Genomic DNA, 23,727 nt, shown 5'->3' with positions numbered 1-23,727 from the left:
TCTATTAATAGGCAAGTCCACCTTTTCAATCCTCCTTCTTGAGACGTTTCATTAGGTCTTCCCTCTAGATGCTTCTTGATACTGGATTGCGGATCCATACGGCTGCGGACCTGCTATCCATATGCTCTAACACTCAATGTACCAATCACTTTGCATGTCACAGAGGCAACCCTTGAGCTAACATTAGAATATAAATGTGCCGTGCCGTACTCACAGGCCCCGGGTGATTTCTCGTCACCCATTTTTGGCCTGAATTTTTTTTACTCTGTATTTCTTAGTCCTGTACTTCGTAAGATCTTTAATATATAAATCTGAATTGCCTTTCGTCTAAAAAAAAGAAAATTTGAGTTAAGTTTTAACTACAAGTTCTTTATGGCTCCAAACCTGGACTGGATCCAAGCTAGTATGATGAACTCAAATATTATTCTATATGATAATATTAGATTCAAATTAAATATCAACCATTATCATATTTTATGAGACCTTATCTCCAAATCTCGAAGTACTTTCAGATTATGAATCTAATATGGGATCAAACTTTGTTAGAACTTCAGTTGATATTTGTATTACTAGACCTTAGTAGATCCAAATTAGATGACATTTTTATCAAAATTATTTTCATTTGAGACCAAATCTAGCTAATATATTTTCTGTTTTCACATGAAAGTCTAGTTCATGTTTAGATTTATTATTTAAAATTCAAATCTAGATCAACCATGATTAGAGTTGAAAACAGGTTGGACATGGGTCAGAGCAAGCTCGGCCTAACACTCTTCCTGTTTTTGAAGAGTAGGTCCAGTTCCGAGTCCTGATCGGAGCCATATTTGAAATTTATCAAAAAGGTCAGATTAGGCCCCATTCTGGCTCTGATCCAGCCAAATTTTACTATTTGATTCCAGATCAGATCCAAATGGTGCCAACATCTTTATACACAAATTGATTAGGAAAGCCATAAAATTATACTTGATGATTAATTAGGAAAGCAAAAGCTTTTAATGAAATACAAGCAAGGAGAAGATTAGACATCTTTATACACAAATTGATTGGAAAGTTTTGTTCTCAATATAAATAAACATCAATGGGTAAATTTGATTCTTCCAAATAAAAGAATCGGAATGGCACATATACTTCCTTTTCTTCTTCTTCTTCGAGTTCTTACTCTTTTGCCCTTTTGCCCGCGTAATCAGACACTTTTTATTTTAAATTTTAAGAGAAATTAACAGAAAAGCAACGTGTTATTTTTCTATTCTGTCAAAAAAAAAAAACTAAGAATGCACATCTATTGTTAAGCAATGATCCTTCAACCTACCGATGGATTGAAGAAACAAGCATAAAAAAAAAGTAAAAAAAAAAAAAAAAAACAATCACATGAAAACAAGAATTTTACACTAAGTCTTCTTTTTTTATTGATTGGGATGCTTCCTTAAATTGGAAGAGTCTACAAGTTTTATATTGAGTCTACTAGTATCGTTGAAAACAAAAAGGAGTCTTGGGCAAAATTATATAACTACTCTTCCAAAAAAATTGTTTATAAGGTTATTGCCCTTGAATGTCCACCTTAGGAGCCCTCGCAACCCCTGGCTAACATACAGTAAAGTTAGATCAACAAAAAATGCGAATTTTATATCCAAGTAGGTAACTTGCTCCACATTCATCCAACATCTACTTAAAACATTTCTCAAGTCACTCATTAATTAAAAACCCATGATACATCTTCCTTCATTTGTGTGATTGCTCCATGAGAGATTGCACAATAGAGCTGGTGATAGCAACATATTATCCACGTCTTTTTTGAAAGAACTACAAGATAGAATTTTATTAATGATTTGAAAAGTAAGAGGGCAGCATAAACGGAATTGACAAGGGATAAACTCTTAAAGAAAACAAAACAATGCAGTGCACCATATTATCCACATGTTAATCACTATAATTGATAACATTATTTAACTAATGGCAAACATGCATAAGACAATAATGTTGGATTTTGGATTAGATCATATCCAACCTGGATGTGACCCATATTGACATGAGCACATCAAGGGAAACTCTTGGGTTTTGAAACCCAAGTTATATTTCATATTCATTAGGGACCTTCACTAATCTCCATTATTGACTCATTATAATTTTTTACCAAATCTTCTTATAAGCAGGAGACTAATAGTGATGTTATGAGTGCCACATTCATGTGTAATTTCTCTCTAGGTTCAAGGGTTTTGCTCACCTTTCGACATTCTAGCTTGAGCTCATTAAAGGCATCGATTGGTTGAGGAGAACATTGATTAATTACCCACCTTCATGGAAGCGCCTTTTGAAACCTCCATGACTCCATTCGGTGACTTTTGTTCTATCTATTTTTCTCCAACATTGGATTATGGGCTCACACCCTGCATCCGCTGTACATGTTCAGGGTGTGGGTGTGTCGGCGTCCATGCGGCGCTCGCCAAAATTTTTTGTTGCTGGTGTTCTCTCTCGCCGAACTTTACTTAGCTTTGAAAAGTTGAACGTCTATGGGAAAACATTGGACAATGACCAACCACCTGCGGGTCGGCAGCAGCTGCTCTCCCCCGCGGAGGTCGGTGGTGGTCGCCGTTGGGGAGTAGGGATGTCGGATCCAGGTTTTAGCCGGTTTTTTCAGAGCCCCTCGCAAGTTGCCCTCTCGCCACCATAAGTCAGTTTCTGCATATGCCTGCAGGCCAGATCAAGTCATACGATACAAAATAAAGTTATCCGACTCATTATGCATGTGTGTTCACACGACATAAAACAAACATTTGGACTTTGGAACACAGATTAAGTGTATAGTGGAAACAAACTGTTGGATGGAGTACAATTGTTATGTCCTGTCTGTTTTGTTCACTGATTCCCTCGAATCCTCGACAAGCCATCAAACAGCCCTTAAATGACTTTGTCACTTCTATAACAGTAGAATCTATCATCAGAGTCCTGGTTAGTCACTCCAAAGACAATTAATAACACTAAAAATGGGTCCGTCCTTACGGAAGGGTTACAATTTTCTGCATTACGAAAACAAATTTGATTACAATGTTCTTTTTCCTGAAACATTCTAAAGACTAAGATGCTGCCTTATCAATTGGATCACGACTGCACCAGATCTTTGATTAAGGTATCCAACTGTTTTATACATATGGTGTTAGTATTAAAAACTTAACATCATAAAGTAAAGGTATCAGTCATAATAACAATTTGGTTCATGGCGAAATTGGCTTTGTAGTATGAGCTTGTAATCATCTGAATATGAATCCATAACATCTGACTAGTCCAACAACATTGGATCCGAATCCAAACAGTTTACATTCCTAGTTGTTTGAAAATTTACAAACCAGCCATAGATCCATGGGTTTCTTAGATCTTGTGGTTCCGACCTAGATAGCTCATTGTAATTGCAATAACACTGAACCTTCCGGGTTGGTATCATGACCAGTTGAGAGTTCTAAAATCCAGGCACAAGATGGCTAAGGAATTCTCTTTCTCAAAGATGTTTGAGCTCCCGTGAATTCAATATAATTTTTCACTAGTGTCGTGCTTGGGTTGGATTTAGGTTATTTGGATTCGAAGTCGGACTCTGGACAAAGAATACCCCAAGGACTTGTATTACATATGACTGTTGGATTTTGAGTGGGACCCAGATTTAGATTGGGATTTGGATGTAAAAGTACAACAACCGTATCCAAGTCTATTTAGTAATTTGATAGAGTTTTGTCTACTGAATCTAACAAAATGGACTTGGATTCAGCAAAATATTCGACCAAAACCTGAGCTTATAATTTGTTTTTGCCTTAACATTAGGGCTGGTAAACAAACCGAACGAACTGAACAGAAAGTGTTCAAGCTTGGTTTGTTTCTTGTATCGAGCCTAGCAGAGTTTGAACTCATTGTAAGCCCAAACTAAACGAACCAAGTACAAGCAAGCTGTTTACAAAAACAAAAAATTAAAAGTTGGAAACAATAAAATTTGAACCCTAAACCTATTAAGTCGAACTCAAAGCAGCTCATTTACAAAATAAATAATCATTTCAAATTTGTAAGCAATAGGTTTTGAACTCTAAACATACTGTTGGAAAGCCAAATACTTCCACTACCTTCATCCTATAATAGAAAATGTGTAAAATGCACTTATTATTAATAAACGAGCTTACACAAGCCGAGGACAAGATGAACATTAAGTTTGTTAAATCCTGTGTCAGATGCGGCTGAAGAGAAGTTGAGGCCTTAGGCATGTTTCCCATATTTTTCTATATTTTATTTTCACTGGAGGCTCTCTAACATGTGAAATACAAGCGTTATATATATATATATATATATATTTCATTTGAAGTCGTAGGCGGTGGCCTCAAATCTCAAAGATGTCAGCCGGCCCTGCGCCGAGTAGAGAATGAGCCGAGCCATGAGTGACTCATCTCGTTTCCCATATATGTCACAGGGATACGCTATTTTGGGGTGTGTTTCTGATGAGATTATTGAACACGCCGACACGTACAATAATATATTAATTTGTTATAATTTTTAATAAAATATACTTATTATTATTAAAATATCAAAAATTAGGTTTTTATTGATTAAAAAGTTAAAAAAAATTCTGTGCCCCTGTGCCATATTTTCCCAAATAATTTTTTAACTTGCGAGGCATACTTGCGTCGCGTGTCCTCGTATCGACCAATCTTTGTGACATAGTTTCCCAGCTTTACTTAGCCTTTACTCAATTACACGGGGCCACCGCACGGCGGCTTGCCGGACTCAGCGTTGTTTTGGTAATTCGTTCAATGACAAGGCTATTTACGTAAAATAACTGTCTAGAAAGAATCGAAGCCGTTTAAATCTGTCCGCAAACATACGGTCGAGATGGCAATCCGTGTGGTCGCTCCTGATTGGTGGGTTCTCTTCCGAAGAAGAGCTCGCACTATAAATAGGAGGACCGAATCTCTTCCAGCAGCCCTTCTCTCTCTCTCTCTCTCTCTCAAGTAAAAACCGAAGGAAGGCGATGGCTGGAAGAGGAAAGTCTGCGGGAGCCGGTGGATCGAAGAAGGCGACCTCCCGGAGCAGCAAGGCCGGCCTGCAATTTCCGGTCGGCAGAATCGCTCGGTTTCTGAAGGCCGGCAAGTACGCCGAGAGGGTTGGTGCCGGAGCTCCGGTCTATCTGGCCGCCGTCCTCGAGTACTTGGCCGCTGAGGTAAGATCCCTCTCCTTTCCTCTTAGGGTTTCTTGGTTTCAAGTTGTTTGGGTTCCTTCTTTGGGTTTTCTTGCTGTACTTCACACTTTTGATATCCTCTCTGGTGTTCTGTTTCTGATTCGTTTCGTCGAAATTCTTGTGAAGGTGCTGGAGCTCGCTGGGAACGCTGCCCGTGACAACAAGAAGTCGAGGATCGTGCCTCGCCACATCCAACTGGCCGTGAGGAACGACGAGGAGTTGAGCAAATTGCTCGGTGCTGTGACTATTGCCAACGGCGGAGTGATGCCCAACATCCATAATGTCTTGCTCCCAAAGAAGATTGGGAGTTCTGGTTCAGGCAAGGTTTCGGGAGAGGACGATAGTTGAGGAGAAAAAACGGTTCCCGTTCAAATTTTACGTCTGACTGTTTAAGTTAGTGTTCTTAATGGCCGCAACCTTTTTTTTTATTTTCTTTTAATCAATTTTCAAGTCCCACTCTTTGGTGGTGGTCTCTGTATCTCTGTAGGTCTCTCCAGCTGCCATTGGAACCATCACAAGGGCGTGATCCTTTTTTTAATGGAAGTTCATGCTGACTTTCTTAGTTCGTGTCATTTTTGTTTGTGCGTTAGAAAAGAGTTTCGCGCAAAGGGTTTTATATGGGGGTGCTTAAATCAAATGGTTCCATTCCATTTTCAGCATTGGATTCATCTAAATCACGCGGGTTTTAAGATGGGTGCAGGATCTGGAGATGAACGGTAAGCAGTAATAGAGATGCATTCCGCTAATATGAGTTATTTACAAATAATTAATATCATAGAGCTAGATGGTTGAAGAATTTAAATTTCAAATCTTATTGCGCACAGCATTGAACAAATGCATTTATTTTGTAACTGAGCTCGGTTCGATCTTGGTTAATTAGGTTTTAAGTCTAAATGATAAAATTATTTATTTGTTAACAAGACAATTCGAAATCGACTCGTTCAACTCAAGCTTGCATTGAGCGCAAACTCGATGAGCTTGTATTGAGACGCAAAAGTGACATCAAAAGCTACCGATAAATGTAAGGATTTACTAACAAACCTTTTCGGCAATATCAATCGGCACCTAACATTCGCTTGAAAATGAATCACAAAATTCAAAAGCGCATGTCCCCTGTACGCTTGAACACCATTTAATGCCCTTCAAAACGCATGAACCTTTCTGCAGCCATGGTCTTCAGTTCGAGCTAACCTCCTTCAATCAACCAAAACAAGAATCAGAATCAATGAACAGCAAAAACTGCTAATCTAACAAGTTTGTAACAGTAATTGACAAGATCTTCGCTGCAAAAGCACAAGCATGTAAAAGCACACACCTATGGATAAAAAAATATTTCATATCAATTTTTTAGAAACTTGGACCAATTCCTTTTACAAAGTAACATCTTCTAACACAAGATAAAAAAGAAAGCATTGCATTCTTCCACGTACAAATTCCATCAGAACCAAAACTTATGCCAACAAAAAAAGAGAAGTCTAAAGCAACCATCTTCACCATTTTACCTCTAACAAAGAACTCGAATTCAAGAGTTTGACGCACTGAATCCCACAAACGCCAACTTCGTAAGCTCGATATCAACCTCCACCTGCTTCAGATACACTTTCCAAATCATCTCAAGTAGTTCATTCTCCTTCTCCAGCAACCTCTTCGCTTCCAACGCCCTAACTGACATCAATCCTTTCCGAATGAGATCGGCCGCGTTGAGAAACTAAAGCTCTCCGCTCCACCTCAAATTCATTCCGAGTACCCCTAAACCAGAGTTCCTTCCTGAACCCAAAGAATCCCTCTCATTACCACCGATCTATCCGGGCTCAGAACCATCCTCAATTGGTTCCTCACACAATTGCTCCTCATCATTGCCGTCGGGGTCATCCGCAGCCGGAGTTTCAATCCCAACTTCGTCTTCTTCATTGCTCTCTGTCTCTTCTTGCTCGCCCCAAATCTTCCGAGAGACAGAGAGGGTGCATGAAATCTCTTGGGGAGTCTTGAAAACCAATTCCTTCCCGGCCAGCACCCTCTCCGCGTCCTTCTGATACTTCCCCCTCAACCTCATGAGATTATCGACCAGCTGGGACTTGTTGACGTCGAGATGGAGAGAGCCGCGGATGAACTTCAAGAACGCGGCCATGTTGCTCATCGATCCCTTCTCGCGGAAATAGGCAGCAAGACCATTCAGAAGCTCGATCTCACGCTCTTCGGTCAGCCTCCGGTGAACGCCCTTCTTCCGATCGTCACCTTGAGAGGAGGGTTTCTTCTTGGCAGCCTCCACCTCGCCATTCCCCTCATCCTCCTTCCTCTTTTTCTTTCCCTGCTGGTTATCGTTCCCGGCGGCTGCGGAGCGCTTTGGGTGGACATAAGAGGGTTTGACGGGGTCTACCACCGGCTTCGAACTTGAGGGTTTGATGGATGGCGACGATGGAGGAGCGGCCCGGGAACGGGCGGCGTTCCGGAAGGCTGTGGGCTCTGGCGGGGCAGGCTCGGGATCGGTATCTGAGACGGACGAGCCGACAGGAGAGGAATCCGGGGAATCTGAGGCATTGGCGATGGCTCGGGGCCTGGCTTCGAATTGGGAAGCTGTCGGGGAAGCGATTTCTGCGTTTTCCTCTCTGGAGGAAGAGGGCTTTGGGGCCATTTTGGGGGTTTTCTTCTTTCTTGTTCCTCTCTGGTTTTCAGCAGGGCAGAGGGCTTTAAGGAGAGGACGAGAGAGAACCGAAGGGTTTATGGGTATTTTTATAGGGAAGCCGGGGTTTTAGGCTGTCATATTTGTCCTTGGAGTAAAGTTTTATTTTCGTATAATGCTAGTTATCAGGAAAAGAATAATAGTAAATTTCACGGGTACTTTAGTTAGGAAACATTGGACAGTTGAGATGATTCGTATTAAATTTCTTTCCCTCGCGGCTAGGGCTGGAGACAAACAAGCCAAGTTCGGTCTGTTCTGCACAGGCTCGGCTCTTGAGCTTGTCATGAGCTGGCTTGTCTTTTAATAAATTGTTTTTTCAGTTTTTTATAAGTCATAATATATATATATATATATATATATATATATAGAGAGAGAGAGAGAGAGAGAGAGATGGGTCGGTGCTAAATGGGTTTTTTTACTTTTTTTTTTTTGTGTTGCTTTCGATTAAAAATAATATTTGGAGCCTTAAAAATTTAGAAAGATATTGGACTGTTGATTTTTTAGAACAATATAAAACCCACTCATGTATCAGAATAGAACAGATCCCTATATGGGAATAAAATAAAATAAACCTCAAAAACTCATTTAGCATAATTCCATTTAGCACGGTAAAGTAATGATAAGCACCTACTTTCTTTTATTAACCGTTAAATCTTTTGAAATCCAACGACTGTGAATATGGTTGCTTTGATTTTTAAATATACATGCAGCTTAGCCGTATCTTTGCCACATTCTCATTAAAAAGAAAACTGTCCATTTAAGATAGGCTTTACAATTTTGTTGGTATCCGTGCATATTGACAGAAAATTGATACGCTTCACCCTGAATTAGCTATTTTTTAATAAATATATAAACTATTAAATAATAATATTATTATTTTAATAGTTTTAACATGTGTCCTGTTACAATTGACACAGAATATTTTTATTATTATTTTTGAGCGGATAAAGAACAACCCAGCTGAATTAATGGCCAAACGATTCAAAGCCGATACCAATACTGACAACACATTGATGTTATGAAACTACAAGAAAGGGCAACAACCAGTCTTCATCATGCTACCAAGGAGTTCCTCAGAATCCTGAGAGGCTCCTCCGACGATGAGGGAAGCAGATCAGGTCATGCTGAAAATGAGGGTTTTTGCTCATGCTGGCATCATGACCGTCTGTTTGCATTTTGGATGAATGCCACGTGGTTTTGTTGACTTTTGAGCTTTTTAAAATGCAAATCGGATGGCCACGATGTCAGCATGAGCAAAAACGCTCATTTTTAGCATGACCTGATCTGCTTTCGACGATGAGGGGTCTTCAGTAAAGTGGGATGGAAGGAGAGTCTCCGGATGGGTGCTCGGCTCAAGCGTCATGGGCTAGGGTTGCAGGCAAAGAGAGCTCCAATGACAGAGAAAGAAGGAAAGATAGCTCTGATACATCCAACCGAATATTGGATGAGAGAGGAACATCATCTAGATGGTGACTGTGCACAGTTCAGAGTACAAGTAGATCTAACCCGTCTCTACTATGTAATTTAAGAGCCAGATACACATCAGACATAACCCGTTGACGTAGCCTTCCAAAATTGAATTTGATGCCCCTGTAAAAGATATCGTTTCTTTCAGTCCATATCACCCACCATGCTGAAAACAACCATACCCGCCACAATAATCTCCCTTTTTTTTGCTTCGTAAACTCATGGGACCAAACAAGAGGTCCCGAATAACAAAACACGAATGAGTTTGAACAAGCGGTGCACCCCAAGTTTGAAAAAATAGTTCTAGAACTACCGGACAAAACCAAAATAGGTGAGTTGTGTCCTCTACTGCCTTCTCGCAAAGAACACACATGCTGGGAAATTGAAGCCCCCGTTTCCTGACATTAATCTGGGTTTGAACACGTTCCAGAACCACTAGCCACGCCAACGCTTTTGCCCTTGGAGCGGACCCCTTACCTCATATACAATCAATGGAAAACCAATCCATCCCGGATGACAACAAAGAATAGTAAACTTGCTTAATGGAGAACCTATCTCCGCTCGTCATGGCCCAGTGAAGCCACGGGCGACCATGGCCATGCCTAAGATCCTTGTCACTGAAGGAGCGAAGTGTTTTCCGCCACTCCAACCAGAGGGACGAATGACACACTGAACTGGGCGTCGAAAGAAGGGAGTCAGGTAGACTACCATATTTTTCCCTAACAAACGTAGCCCAAGAAGATGGAGATGTGAAAGCGACCCATGCCCACTTCAAGACTAAAACAATGCTCCTCTTTCTCAGAGCCGGAATCTCCAAGCTGCCTCGCTGCCTTGGGAGAACGATCTGCTGCCAAGAAACAAGCAGGTACTTTTTGTGAGACACATTCCCAGACCAAAGAAAGTGCAAAAGCAAACAGTTAATCGTTCGTTCTACTGTCGTTGGTATAATGGACATGCTCATACGAAAATCTGATAATCTGGCCAAAACATGGCGAATGAGCGTTAATTGTCCCGCAAAAGATAAATATCGGGCCTTCTAAGACTGCAATCTCCCTTGCACCCGCTCTATAGTAGACGTCCAAGACGAAGTTCTCGACGGCCGGAGTGAGTGCAATGATAGACCCAAGAAATTAAGAAGAAGGTCGGATATCGGGCAATTGAAGATTCTTGCAGCAGCCGATTGGAGGAGAGGGTCAACATTGAGTAAGACCAGAGCGTACTTACTCTCGTTCAGGCGAAGACCGGGAATTCCAGCGAATATTTTAATAATGAAGCACAACCTAGACATTTGGTTAACATTTGCATGACCAAATATTATAATATCATCTGCATATTGAATTGTGTGACCAACAAAACCAGGAATGCCCAACGAATTTAAGAAGCCTGTTTGTTCTGCCCTTTTCATGAGAATAGGTAAACCCTCTGCCGCGATATTAAAAATGATGGAGGCTAGGGGACAACCATGTCGCACACCTCTAGCCAACTTGAATTTTTCCCCTCTTAGTCCGTTGATGCACACCGACGACACAGATTTCGTGACCAGCTCCTTAACCCATGCTATAAACCGGTTGTCGAACCCCATATTTGTTAGAGATTCAAACAAAAAATCCCATGCCAGACTATCATAAGCCTTGTGAAAATTCAATTTTAATAAGAAATACGGTGCTCCAGTCGACTGTAAAGAGTGAAGAAGCTCAGTTGCACAAATAAATGACCCTTGCACACTTCGACTTGGAATAAAAAACCCCTGATTCGGAGAGACAAGTTGATCAATGACAACGCACAACCGGTTAGCCAACACCTTAGATATAATGTGATACAGAGCGCCCATCATCGAAATCGGCCTGAAGTTGGATATGTCTGACACCCCTTGCCTTTTAAGAATCAAAGAAATGACTGCCACATGGTATGGTTTAGGCAGCCTGACATTACGATAGAATTCATCGAACAACTGGAACAGGTCAGCTTTAACAATTGGCCAAAAAGCTTTGAAGAAGTCTACGTGGAAACCATCAAGGCCTAGGGCCTTCCATCCTGAGAGGCTGCTAATAGCATTAGAAATCTCAGCTTCGGTGAATCGAGCCTGCAGAGGAACATATTGGTTTTCCGCCAACCGCTTATAACCCATATCGCCTGACCCCCCAACGCCTACGTCAGTCGAATACAACATAAAGAAATAAGAAGTAATAGCTGGCAGGCAATTATGCTGACCAAATTGGCATCCATCGATCTCGATCGAGAGGAACCAGTTCTTTCTGTACTTATTTGATGCGTTCATATGGAAAAATCATGTATTGTCATTGCCATTAGCCAACCATGCAACTCTAACCCTCAATTTTCATCTAAGCTCATCTTGTGCTCTCCATTCTGCAACAAGGGCAGAAAGAACAACGATACACTCCTCCAATTGAAGCACTTGACCCTCCGGCAGACCAACAAGATCGACCTGACATCACAGGTGGGTAAAACGGGCATTTAATTTCCTTTTTTTTTGTAACCATTAGATCTCATTTAGATTCAACAACTACAAGCGTCAGGTTTTGGGTAAGCTCTTAGACAACTACCAACTTCTTTCTTTATTTTTCCTCTCTTTATATATATATATATATATATATTAGAACTGAAATATGATAACTAGAAATATAGGCATTTTCAACCCTTTTTTTGCAAATCTATCCATGTGGATGTGCTTAGCATGATGAATTTGCTAGGAATCAACCATTGGATTGTGTATTTTTTTTATGTAAAAAAGTAATTTTTGAATGCTTTAATATTTATGAAGATTATGAGCCATTAATTTTAAAGACTTAAAAAAATCTAATTTATGCATCAAAATCGGATGATTCAAGAGTGGGTTCTTATAAATCATGATTTTTCACGAGAACTAATCACTAGAATATGAGAAATGAAACATGAGAACTAAACATATGAGCATTTTCAACATTTTTTTTTGCAAATCCAACCATGTAGATGTGCTTGGCATGATGAATTTGTTAGGAATCAACCATTGAATTGTGAATTTTTGATGAAAAATATGATTTTTCAATATTTGAACATTTATGAAGAATATGAGCTATTGATTTTGAAGCCTTAAAAATATCCCACTCACTTTAAGAGAGTACATTTTCTTTGAAATCTATTTTTCTTTTTATGACAAAGCAAAAACCACACTAAGAACTAGATCACTTAATGGGCTCTCTGCGAGGTAAAACTCTAGGTTGAGAAAATGACCACCGAGCCTTACTTTTTCCAACATAAAGCCACCATGAATGAATGCAAATGCGTTGAGCTTTCTTTTGTTCACACTCGTTGTGATTGCTTTCGAGTAATTTCAATTTTTCTCACTCTTTTGCACTCTCAATGATCAAAGTTTTCACAATGGCAAGCGATCGATCGAAAGACTTGCGGTGGTAAGGAAGGATTGTCACGTCACACTGGCCTATTGAAGAAGTAGGCCCATTATAAATCGACATCAAAGTAGAAAGATTCACGAAAACCTTGTTGTTCATTGTGTGCGACACTGAAGAGAATAAATATGGTTTATCTTGGTCACACAAATTTACGCAGCTGAAGTATTGTTGACCGAGGACATAAACAAGATGTTGGCAGGATTGTATGAGTCATCTTGACCATGGTAAGCAGAAGTATAAGGTTGTTGTTCAGTTGGTTAAGAAAATGTAGATAAGCTAAAAATTCTTATCAGTTGTTCAGTTGACTAAGAAAATGTAGATAAGCCAAAGATTCCTACCAGTTGTACGTTAGGCTCGCAAGTGGAGCGTAACATTTGCCTTATGCATGCAGAAATGCACGTTGGTTCGACTGGATGGATTTGCACCTTTGGGTATGGGAGACTCAATTAAACTTTTATATTCTCTCCTAAGATTAGCAGAGTGCCCATCTTGAACAGAATGCTCATTATTTTGGTCCCTTGACTTGGCAGTTCCTCTGTGAATTGTGTGTGTAGAAAAAGTTGTTCGTGGCTCGTCGTTTTGGTACCTGCGAGAATGGTTTGCTGACTCTGGGAGAAAGTTACAACGTACTGGCTCTGAATGATAGTTGCAGTGTTGGGCCAATGTTCCCTTGTGAGGATGAGTGCCCAGGAAGACACTTTGAAGGACTGTTTTGGGGTGATACTCCACTAGGCGTTCTCCACTTGAGGACTAGTTTGGACCATTGAAAAATCACAAGTTGGTGCCTTAAGAGGGTTGATATCCCTATGACACGTCTTGGTGGTTATTCTTTTTTGCGAGACCCACAAATGGCTTAGAATTTTTCTTGCTAGGTTGGAAGGTACCTCAGCCATGAGCATAAAGACAACTAGTTTGTCATGCCAGTGAGGATGACCCGCTTGTGTATGAGACTACACTGAGGTCCCACAAGCAAAGAATGCTCGATGTTGGTGAAGCAAAAAATAGGTGTATAAGTGATCGAAGGCACATTAAGGAATGAGAATTGACGTGTTAAAGGTTGCGACGATGGTGGATGAAAATCAAAACAAGTTGAGTAGGGCAAAGAAAAGAAGTAGACCAAAAATAGGTAGAAAGGAAAACTGACATATCAGTTAAGACTATGTTCTTACCTACACCAGCATTGTTGATAACAACAATAGTTTGGGTGGGGGAGAATGTCCCGGACCGAGCTTTTCGAATAAGGCATGAGCAGTGCGAAGCTCTACCGAGTGGAAAATGCATCAAGTGTAGGAACGTGCAATATGCGTTGGCTTGATCAGTGAAGTGGGGTGGTAGCATGTCACGCGATAGACAACGATATCGTCATTAGTGCATCATTGTGTGACGGTACAAACGTGGAGTATTGTTTGGTTAAGCAGTGTCAGCAGATCAGAGGATGTTGCCTTTGAAAATTTAGTTAATGACCTCTCGGCTTGCAGGAGTTCTCACGCATAGCGGTTGGACGCATGAGGGTGCGTGTGAGTAAGGGCAAATTCTCACAGGAATCACCTTAGGTGATTCCAATCGAGTATGGCGACTTGGGGCTAGGATAGAGAATGCCTAGGCGTCGGTGAATGATTCTGGGTGGTGCTCTTCGCTATGATGTTCAATCATCAATCAGTCTTCAGACCGGAGGCTGCAAGGTTTAGTTTCTTCAGTGACGAGGTTTTGCTGTAGCGTGTGCATGAAGTCGCAATACGCTCCATGACACGCAAGGCTACGGCAAGTTTGTGCTTTTTTCGAAAGTGATAGCTGGTATGGAACGCCTATGAACTAAGCGGCATGGACTAGATGAAATTCGCATTTGAAAATACGCTTGATCAATTTTTATTAGGCAACTGTGCATGGGGTGGTGTGCAGGGCCAATGAAATGATTCAGCACATGAAAATGTGTTGATACGCGACCTTTGGTTGTTAGGTTGGCCAAATTGGATAGTTTGGTGTGTTGCGAGTTTGCGAAGCATTCTATGCTTATGATAAATTAATTGCAAGTAAGCGACTAAAAAGATTGCGACGATAAGAAAGAACCGTCACGCCGAACTGGCCTATGCCTTCAACTTAACACAAGATCCCACTGACCACCTGGGTTGACAACTTTTCCATTCCCGTACCACTTTTCATATCATTTTTCAGTCACACCTACCCATGAAAACATTTTCATCACACCAGTTGTGTGGACCCCAAGCATGGGAAAAGTGTCTTCCACTGGAAAAGATGGCAGGAAAGTGGCATGGGCCCCACCGCTTTAAATGGGCGAAGATCCATTTTGCAGGAAAAATAAACTCGCACACTCCACCAAGTTGCTTTTGGCTTTGATTTTCCCCAAGTTATTTAAATGTACGGCCGATGAAATTGTACAAAATGAAAAAAAATCATATGAAAAGTATTCATTTGTTTGGAAGTGCATAAAAGGTTTTTTTTTAACTTCATTTGCTACCCAATTTTCCCAATTTGTCACACTCGCAAAAGTGACCAGCCGCATTTGAAAGTACTGAAAATTTTCACCAAAAGAAAAAAAGCTTTTCAATGGAAAAAATTACCCATTTGAAAAGCATGAGATTTATGGCTGACAAGACCATGCACATGCTAAATACAGTAAAAAACATTTCTTCTAGGCACTGTTTGGAAACTAGTAGCTGGGATGGGAAGTGGCATTTCTAGAGGTGGTAGCTGTCGATTCCATGTTTTAGTGTAAATACAATACCACTTCACTTGTCATCCCAAATGCATTAACTCCCATCCCAGCTACCAGTTTCCAAACAGCCACCAGTAATTCATTAACTCCTATCCCAGTTCCTAGATTCCAAACAGGCCGATGGAATTTTTTGATGTATGGCTGGAAACTTGTTAAAAACCAGGAAATCTTCCCTAAATCGGAGTACAACCAAAAGAATCTATTTTTCATATTTCTGACAAAACTTTCTCATTTTCCCAGTTCCGAGCATGTCATAGAGCTAGGTGTGAATAATATATGGAGTCAAATTGAGGTTGGATCGATCACACTCGATCCAACATATTTATGAAAAAAGACTAAGGTGGTCTCATTGGTCTCGGCTTGGTGTGTATGGAAAACCCTGTCAGGATCATTCGTGAATATTTCCAAACCAGGTGGTCTCCAATCTCAGTTACTAAGGACCTGTTTGTTTCATTCTCATGGGAAGGATCGTTCATGGGAAAGGGCATGAATTTCTGAAAACTTCAGTCAGCTCAGCCTTCCCATCAAAGTTCTTTTATACCGGGGAGGTATGAAGAAATTTACGCATAGAAGTGAAGGCCGAAAGGTGGTGAGAAAAACTGAAGCCCACTTGTGGCAGCACGACACTTTCCCATCATGATACTTGGATGTTCGTTCATCCACGGTGGGGAAGGAAGGGATAGGGATGCCAATCCAGCAACTTCCTACAAAAACTACATGAAGATCAATAGATCTGATGAAATGCAGCCAAAATTTTCTTTTTTATTTATTTATTTTTCTGTTTTAAATGAACAACGATATGGCAGGAACACTGGTTCGTATCTATATTATACAACATGTTGCACTATGGCAAACCCATCAAAAACAAAAATCACCCAGATGCACCAAGGTTTTTCCTTAGCCAAGAACCCATACAGAGGCAGGAAAAGCTCAAGCAATAAGAAAAAAATGTTTGTTACTTGTATAGATTTTCCCCTTAACAATGGACTTGTTATAAATGAATCAGATGAATCAAGAATGGACTTGCATTAAAAGAATGATAAAATGAAGATGAAAAATGAACATGCTCGTACATGGAACACATCAGCATGCCTTCTTACTTTTTGCCCTCTTTAGCTTTTGTTGATCTGATGATAGTTGGTGATGCAACTACCACAAAGCAGTGATGGTGGAGCCCTTTTTTAGGTCCTCCATTCAAGGCAAGCCTTTTGATCCACATCCTTCAGTACGCTTGTAACTACCAACAGCTGGGGAGTATGTACAGGCTGGTCCCTCTAGCAGATCATGAGGATGTCTTCTCCACCAATCGATTGCCCTCCTACAAAAAGAATGTTTCAGCTTGAAATGTGGGGAACGGTGGATTTCCATATAACACGTATCTGCAGTTTCTGACAGTATTAACTTTCAGGAGAACACCATGAAAAATTTCTCCAGAATTACCTGCCAAAAGCACCAAACAGGAAGATTAAATGCGGGAAATTCTCAGTATTGCTACAAAGAGCGGATAATTCAAGCATTAAAGCCAAAGGTTTTATGGGGAAAAGGAAGAAGCAAAAGAGTGCGGAGCCAGTTTTGTTTTATGACTATGATTTGTTTATCTCAAGCATGGCTACAAGAAAAGCCATTATAAACACTCGTGGATAAAGCAGACCTTTTCTCTAGTTTAAAAGATCAGACAGGGAAAGGCAAGAACCAATAAAAATTTTCACATACTGAAATTCTGTTATAATTGAAGTTTTCACTCAAGAAAATGCTAAAAGAGACAAATTTGGTCATTAACAAGACGTGTTTCTTCATGCATAACTAAGAAAATGAACTTTGGTAGAATGAGCAAAAAGGACTTGAAGTTACAAACAAAAATAAAGTGAGCAAGTGGTTAAATACCATCCACACGTTTGCATTACAACGTTAGTCACCTTTGTGATCTGATTTATCATCACATCAAGAGCTTCCAAGTATTTCAGACATTTCCAGATAAGATTTGGCATACACGACATGGTTTTGTAGTTCGCTAATGATTCCATTTAGAGGCAAAAAACAATCATCCAACTGAACATAGGCTATGAAAACATCTCACATTTGAAAGTGCAGCATTGTGATCTTTGAAAACAGCCTTCGTTTTAAATAATCTTGCTACACTGGGTAGCAACATACCAACAGCCACTCAGGCAACCTCCATTCAAGCTTTACAGTATATCACAGAACTGGGATACTTGAGATGCAAGAGAAAAGGCGTACCTCATGGTATAGCAATTGTACTAGGGAGACACACTTTCATCATCATCTGAGCAATCTACCTGCCTATCCATTATGGAAGGGAACAGTAGATGCTTTGGGTTTTGAACTGGCATGGCTTGTGGCCCTTTCGTTTGTGATGTCTGCAGTACACGTCCTGGAGTCTCACGAACCTCTTTACATGCTTTATCCAACATACATAAAAAGTCACGCACTATGACGAACAGCCGTAACCCTTCATCTTTAGCCGAATTACTATGGAAATAATCTGTCGTGCTCTTTACAAGTGACATTATCCTCTTCTCCTCATTCAGCAACCATGTGATTTCATCTTCCACATGTTGTAGAAAACACATCAGGTTCAGGACAAAGCGTCCACTTTCTTCTATGCCTTTCATCTCTGAATTCAAAAATTTTTTTGTTTTCAGAAGGATATTGCCAAGTCTTGACACAGAGCCTGTCAACATGTCTGCATCAATACCTGCTGCTTTTTTTACGTTCTCAAGCTCACCCCCCAGCCCAGACACTACCTGTAAACCTAAGCTACGGTAATGATCTCCTGTTTCATGGGGATGCTCTTCCAAACTCTCCTCAGAATTCAGGCTAGAGATACTCCCACTTTCTCTAGATGCCCGTGCTGCACGCACACCTTCAGATCGTATAATCTCCTGAACAACAAAGTGCAATAGAGTTGTCTTCCCATCCGTTCCCTTGACATCTGACAGTTTTAGCAATGTGTCAAGCTTGAATGCCTGAGCACCTCCCCGGAATGTCCCATCATTCATGCGGTTTCCAGTTTTGAGAACAGCCTCCAGCAGTTTCCTAAAAAGACGGCTGCTTCTGAGCTCTTTACAGGCCACCTGCAACAAGACACCCAAAGGTATCATGAAATAATAGGAAAGTATCAAAATAAGAATGAATACTATACAACTGATTTTGGGAATTTGGACACTTGCCTCTAGAGTCACAAAGGACGTCTTGACACTAGCTACTTCCTCCTCAGCAATGCCCATGAAGAGCAATGCTTCAAGCCGCTTAAAGGCAAACGGGATATCTACCAGAGTCTTGAGAAACCGCTCTGCAGGTCCAAGCAATCGAAGTTCACCAGTGTACAACCTAAGTTTAAATTCCTCTTCAGCAGTGGGTTCCATCTTCAGTAAAGTTTGAAGTAGCTCAGTGCTAAGCTCATTTCCTGAGTGTATGAAAATAAAGGTTATGCCAGCAACAAATTATGCTCAAATTCCTAGACTCAGTTAATCATATTACTGACAAGAAGCTGGGGATGCACATGTAAACACACAAATGAATGCAAAAATGCAAGAACTCAAGGAAAAGGTGCTCATAAATCTTAACAAAATTCATCAACAGAGCTCCTAAATACAGTTTAAAGTTACTACATAAAGCTATCCTCAAAAAGTTATTACATAAAACCAAAAAGATTGACAGATGAATTATGAGATTTAAAGCAAAAGGTCATCACACTTCAAAACTTATGCATGAACCTGCATAAATGCATGATATGTTTTTTTATATGAAATGTAGTGGAATGTAGGTTTTCTTTTTTCAAGAATGATACCCATACAGATGCCACTTCAGAAATTCTGAGGAAATATTAAGCCATTGGGGCAGATAAGTGCATGCATGGGCACCAAGTACCAAAGAGAGATATCCACATGCCTCCTAGCATATCATTGATCCACCAGAACCGCATGTATCGTAACAATAACCATTCAAATAAACATCGACGGCAATGGAGATGCTGTAGGCAAAAGTTCTTGCTGATTCAAGAAGAATGCCTCTTAGGAGGATTCATGTAAACGTATATATTAATTACCTAGGTAGGAGGCAATAAAAAGTATTATACTAAAAAAACAGTCATTAGACTTGGAAAATCGCAGTCTGTCAGAAAGGCAATATCTTAGTAAGTTCTCAAAGAAATGATCATTTCAGGAAAATATTACGAAGGTTGCAGCACATTTTCCTTGGAAATGATAGGGAGAGAACTTTATTTGACATAGCAAACATTTTTCAATCAATTTTCAAACTCCACATGGGAGTCAGAAAAGCTTTCATTGCTCATAGAAAATAAAGTTTGACATCAAAACATATAATTCAAAATACCAATCTACATGTTACGCCATAACAACTACCTCACTCCATTCTTGTAAATTTCATCACCTATCACTTGAAATACTATCATAAGAATAAGTGTATGTTTAGTCATTGATACGATCGCATGATCTGATCAGCAGCATGAGAACTCATTAGAAAAATGCTCTCACCTTCCAAAAGTGCATCACAAACTTCTTCGGTGGTCACATTAAGAGCTCGTAGAAGAATGGATAAGTTCTGCGACTTCTTGGGGTCAAGAATTTGTTGCCGCTGGATAGCAGCATCACGAAGAGCTTCCTTTTTTTTATCATTCTTTTGCTTATCTGCAGATCGGAACCCAAAGAGAGATTCTATCATTTCTTCATTGAATCTGCACATGCATAAGCAATCAATTTAGAGCTACTGTCAGGCCCGATTCATGACAGAGTTGTGCAGGGGACAGAAGAGCAGAGTATCCTTACTGAAAAGATCCTGCTTTGATTTGATGCCAGACCATTGAGTCATCAGGGTTTGCAAGAACTTTATCCCAGAAAAATGGTTTCAGCTTTGCTTTTGGAGCTCCGGATTCATCCATTTCATCAGGTTTGCTTGCAGATACAGAAGTTCCTGGATTACTTGTCCCAAGAGGTGAAGGCTGAGTTGTCTTTGAAGGAATCAGGTTTGGAGGTGGTGGACGAGGAGGGATAGCGCCCTTTGGTGGTGGCGGCGGTCGTGGACCTGGCTTTGCACTCGTAGGAAAGGCAGCAGGAGGAGGAGGTGGTGGTCCAGCAGAGGGACGAGAAGGATGAGGAGGTGGTGGTGGAGGTGGAGGTGAAGGAGGAGGTGTAGGGGAAGCGGGAGGAGGAGGAGGTGTAGGGGAAGAGGGAGGAGGAGGAGGTGTAGGGGAAGCAGGAGGAGGAGGTGTAGGGGAAGCAGGAGGAGGAGGGGTAGAGGGAGGAGGAGGACTTGGCTGAGTACTTGAAGGCATGGTTGGCAGAGGAGGTGCTGTGAATGATGGAGTCTCAACTTGTGGAAATGGGTACTTGGGATTTTCAGATTCTAGAGGTGCAGAATTAGCTTGAAGAGATATTGACTGAAAATTTTTCCAAGCAAAAGGTGGAGAAATCCCCACCTCATCAGCCTGCTCGCTTTCACTTGGGTCTGGTGAAAACAAAAAGGTTGCAAGTGACGCCTTGCCCATTCCTGCATATGATGCATCCACTACATAGTTATCCATAACCTGCGACTTTCGTGAATTCCCCTTAGCCATTCCTGCATATGATGCATCCACTACATAGTTATCCATAACCTGTGACTTTCGTGAATTCGCCTTAGCCATTCCTGCATATGATGCATCCACTACATAGTTATCCATAACCTGCGACTTTAGCGAATTCCCCTTAGCCATTCCTGCATATGATGCATCCACTACATAGTTATCCATAACCTGCGACTTTTGTGAACTCCCCTTAGCCATTCCTGCATATGATGCATCCAATACATAGTTATCCATACCCTGTGACTTTCGTGAAGAGCCTGAAATTTCATGTTCCCAAAAAATAAGGATAAATAAATAAGAGAAGATCAAAGAGCTTTATACAAAAGAGAGATGAAAAGGGTTTAGAGAACAAATCTACTTACCAACTGAAAACTCACTCATGCTTAAGGCAAGAAGAGGCCTGTCATCCTTATGTATATACCCGGAGTTGGCACCACTGATACAGAATTTGTGATAACAATAAAACAGCAATCCAGTAAAAAGAAATGTAAAAGCTGCGGTTATGACAACAGCCTCTGTAATAGTCCTTGTGATGTTAACCTGGTTATCTGATTGCACAAGGGGAGCAAAATTTGGGCTTTTGTTTGTTGTATTTGTACTGCTTATAGGTGGCGCATCGAAGGAAACAAACTGATCCGATGGAGCAGTCTGGAGTTGGGGAGTTAGAGATTCAACAGGCACCTGGTTAAAGGGAGCAGGAGCAGGTGGATGAACTGGACCAGCAAAAGATACGGCTTTACCTTTTCCTTTTGCATCAACCAAACTTCTTCTCCCGTCTGTATGCCATCTAAGCAAGTACTCAAGGTGCTCAATGTACCAATTGCTGGGTCTGTCATCTTTGCCTGAGACACTATGTGGAAAGTGTACTCTTATAAAACATTCCATAAGCATGTGCTTCATTTGAGGTGGCAGCATCTTGATGGCCTTCTGCAAACTGGCACTTGATGATGGACTCAACTCTAAATTGATTTTATTCATATCCCCAAATTCTGAACTTCTGACAGAAGCTTCAGTATCCATCGCATCCAGATTGCAAGCATTCCATAGCTGGTTCACCTGAAGTAAAAGTTCACACATTATTAAGGTCAATCTACGGATAATCACTCACCGGAACACAAACGAACAACCAGCAATGTTTTAAAATATTACCAGTGCACCACCAAAGAGAACATAAAAAGAGATATAGGAATTAAAAAGCAAATACATATATCAAATAAAAATTATCATGGATATTGCCACGTCCAGCTACTTAAGGTTATAGATAAAAACTGTCATACATTATTGAGAGTCATATAGTGCCATACTTCAAGCTTTTGTGAAAGATTTTGAGAAAATAACATGTAGCCAGAAAGAAAACAGCCATACAATCCAAAAAACTAAAATGACAATTATAAGAACAATGAGAGAAAGACAAATATATCGTAGCATATAGGTCCAACAGTGATATAAAGTGGACCATAGACCATAGGACAAGTTTTCAGTGCTCTTACCATGTCTTGCTCAATCGCTGTCAAAGCCTGTAATGAATCATCATTTATAAGCATTAAGAATTCCTCAACTCTCTGCCTTCCCACTGCTCCATCAATGTTTGATAAAATCACAAAGACCAAAACAAAGGTTGCTCTGAATGTGCTGTGATCCATCTACATGGAAAACAATTTTCAGGTGAATATGTGAAAGTTCAGTACAAAAAGATCAGAAGATAATCCACAATAAATATGACAACTCAGCTTGCAAAAGAAGACTGCAGAGTAACTTGGTAGCAATGCGACAGGACACTTGATTCCACGTTGTGTCCCTTATAACTTATTCTCAATAGGAAACTACACAAGAATTGTTCATCCGTATGTCCTTTAGTAATGTCCATGTGACATGGCTTGGTAGTGATAACTGTTAGAGGACCAAGAAAGGAGAGGAGAAAACTTGTATGAACTTTCTTGAGAATGAACATGAAGGTATTGAGAGAAACCAAAAAAAAAAAGAAAGATACAATTTGTATCAACTTAGGACCAGATTTGGTCGGTTGAGTCAAATTAATATGCAGATATACAAAGTAAAATACAGTTCACAACCAAAAATATATATAATTGGTACCAACTTAGGACCAGATTTAGTTAAACAAGTCAAATTAATATGCAGATATACAAAGCAAAATATAGTTCATAAATGCAAAGAAGGCCATAAGTTGGCATAACTCATCAGGATCATGAACAGGTTATTGTGCATATGTCAATGGAGACCATATTAATCTTACTATTATATGTTTAGATCATCTGAACAAATTCTGGAAAGGATTGCAAATAAAGTAGAAACATGAAATCATTCATGGGGTGTGCCTCTGGTAGACAAAGTCAGAGGTTGGAATTATTCAAACTACAGTAGTGGCCGTGATTATGCATGCATATGCAAAAGCAGAATCATCAGTTCTAGCCACAGTGAAAGATGCCACCCAATTAGCCACTCATTATATTTTCACTGGTCGCCTGGTCAATTGTAGCCAGTGTGATCACACGACTGACCAAGGTGCAAAATGGACGAGCATAGGCATACTTATTCACTAACTCTGCTATGGAGATAGAAAAAAAAGGATTATGATAGAAATGAAGTGTATGAAGAAGTTATTTT

General features: G+C 40.3%; 2 protein-coding genes across 2 annotated transcripts; one reads left to right on the top strand and one right to left on the bottom strand.

Annotated features, from left to right (window-relative positions):
* The first annotated feature begins 4,956 nt into the window (after window positions 1–4,956).
* Window positions 4,957–5,778, top strand: LOC149844449 (histone H2A.6-like). Its single transcript, XM_089994497.1, has 2 exons — window positions 4,957–5,188; window positions 5,333–5,778. The coding sequence occupies exons 1-2, from the start codon at window positions 5,000–5,002 to the stop codon at window positions 5,552–5,554; spliced, it is 411 nt and encodes a 136-aa protein (XP_089850623.1). The 5' UTR covers window positions 4,957–4,999; the 3' UTR covers window positions 5,555–5,778.
* Window positions 5,779–16,433: 10,655 nt separating this feature from the next.
* Window positions 16,434–22,745, bottom strand: LOC149844448 (uncharacterized). The gene is made up of 7 exons (XM_089997167.1): window positions 22,593–22,745; window positions 21,465–22,158; window positions 20,306–21,359; window positions 20,015–20,214; window positions 18,689–18,924; window positions 17,736–18,592; window positions 16,434–16,937 (listed from the first exon to the last, which is right to left on the bottom strand). Exons 1-6 carry the CDS (start codon window positions 22,743–22,745, stop codon window positions 17,756–17,758), a joined length of 3,174 nt encoding a protein of 1,057 aa, XP_089853293.1. The 3' UTR covers window positions 16,434–16,937; window positions 17,736–17,755.
* Between the last annotated feature and the right edge of the window lie 982 nt (window positions 22,746–23,727).

This window comes from Nuphar pumila, chromosome 2, assembly GCF_984573655.1.
Source record: "Nuphar pumila chromosome 2, dmNupPumi1.hap1.1, whole genome shotgun sequence".
NCBI lineage: Eukaryota > Viridiplantae > Streptophyta > Magnoliopsida > Nymphaeales > Nymphaeaceae > Nuphar > Nuphar pumila.
The sequence above is the reverse complement of the archived record's forward strand: the minus strand, read 5'-3'. Positions and strand labels throughout refer to the sequence as shown.

Coding starts and splice junctions, on each gene's coding strand:
- LOC149844449 (XM_089994497.1), top strand. CDS start 5,000: ATGGCTGGAAGAGGAAAGTCTGCGGGAGCCGGTGGATCGAAGAAGGCG. Junction 5,189..5,332: donor TCGAGTACTTGGCCGCTGAG/GTAAGATCCCTC, acceptor ATTCTTGTGAAG/GTGCTGGAGCTCGCTGGGAA.
- LOC149844448 (XM_089997167.1), bottom strand. CDS start 22,745: ATGGATCACAGCACATTCAGAGCAACCTTTGTTTTGGTCTTTGTGATT. Junction 22,159..22,592: donor CAGCGATTGAGCAAGACATG/GTAAGAGCACTG, acceptor CTTTTACTTCAG/GTGAACCAGCTATGGAATGC. Junction 18,593..18,688: donor CGTCCTTTGTGACTCTAGAG/GCAAGTGTCCAA, acceptor GTCTTGTTGCAG/GTGGCCTGTAAAGAGCTCAG.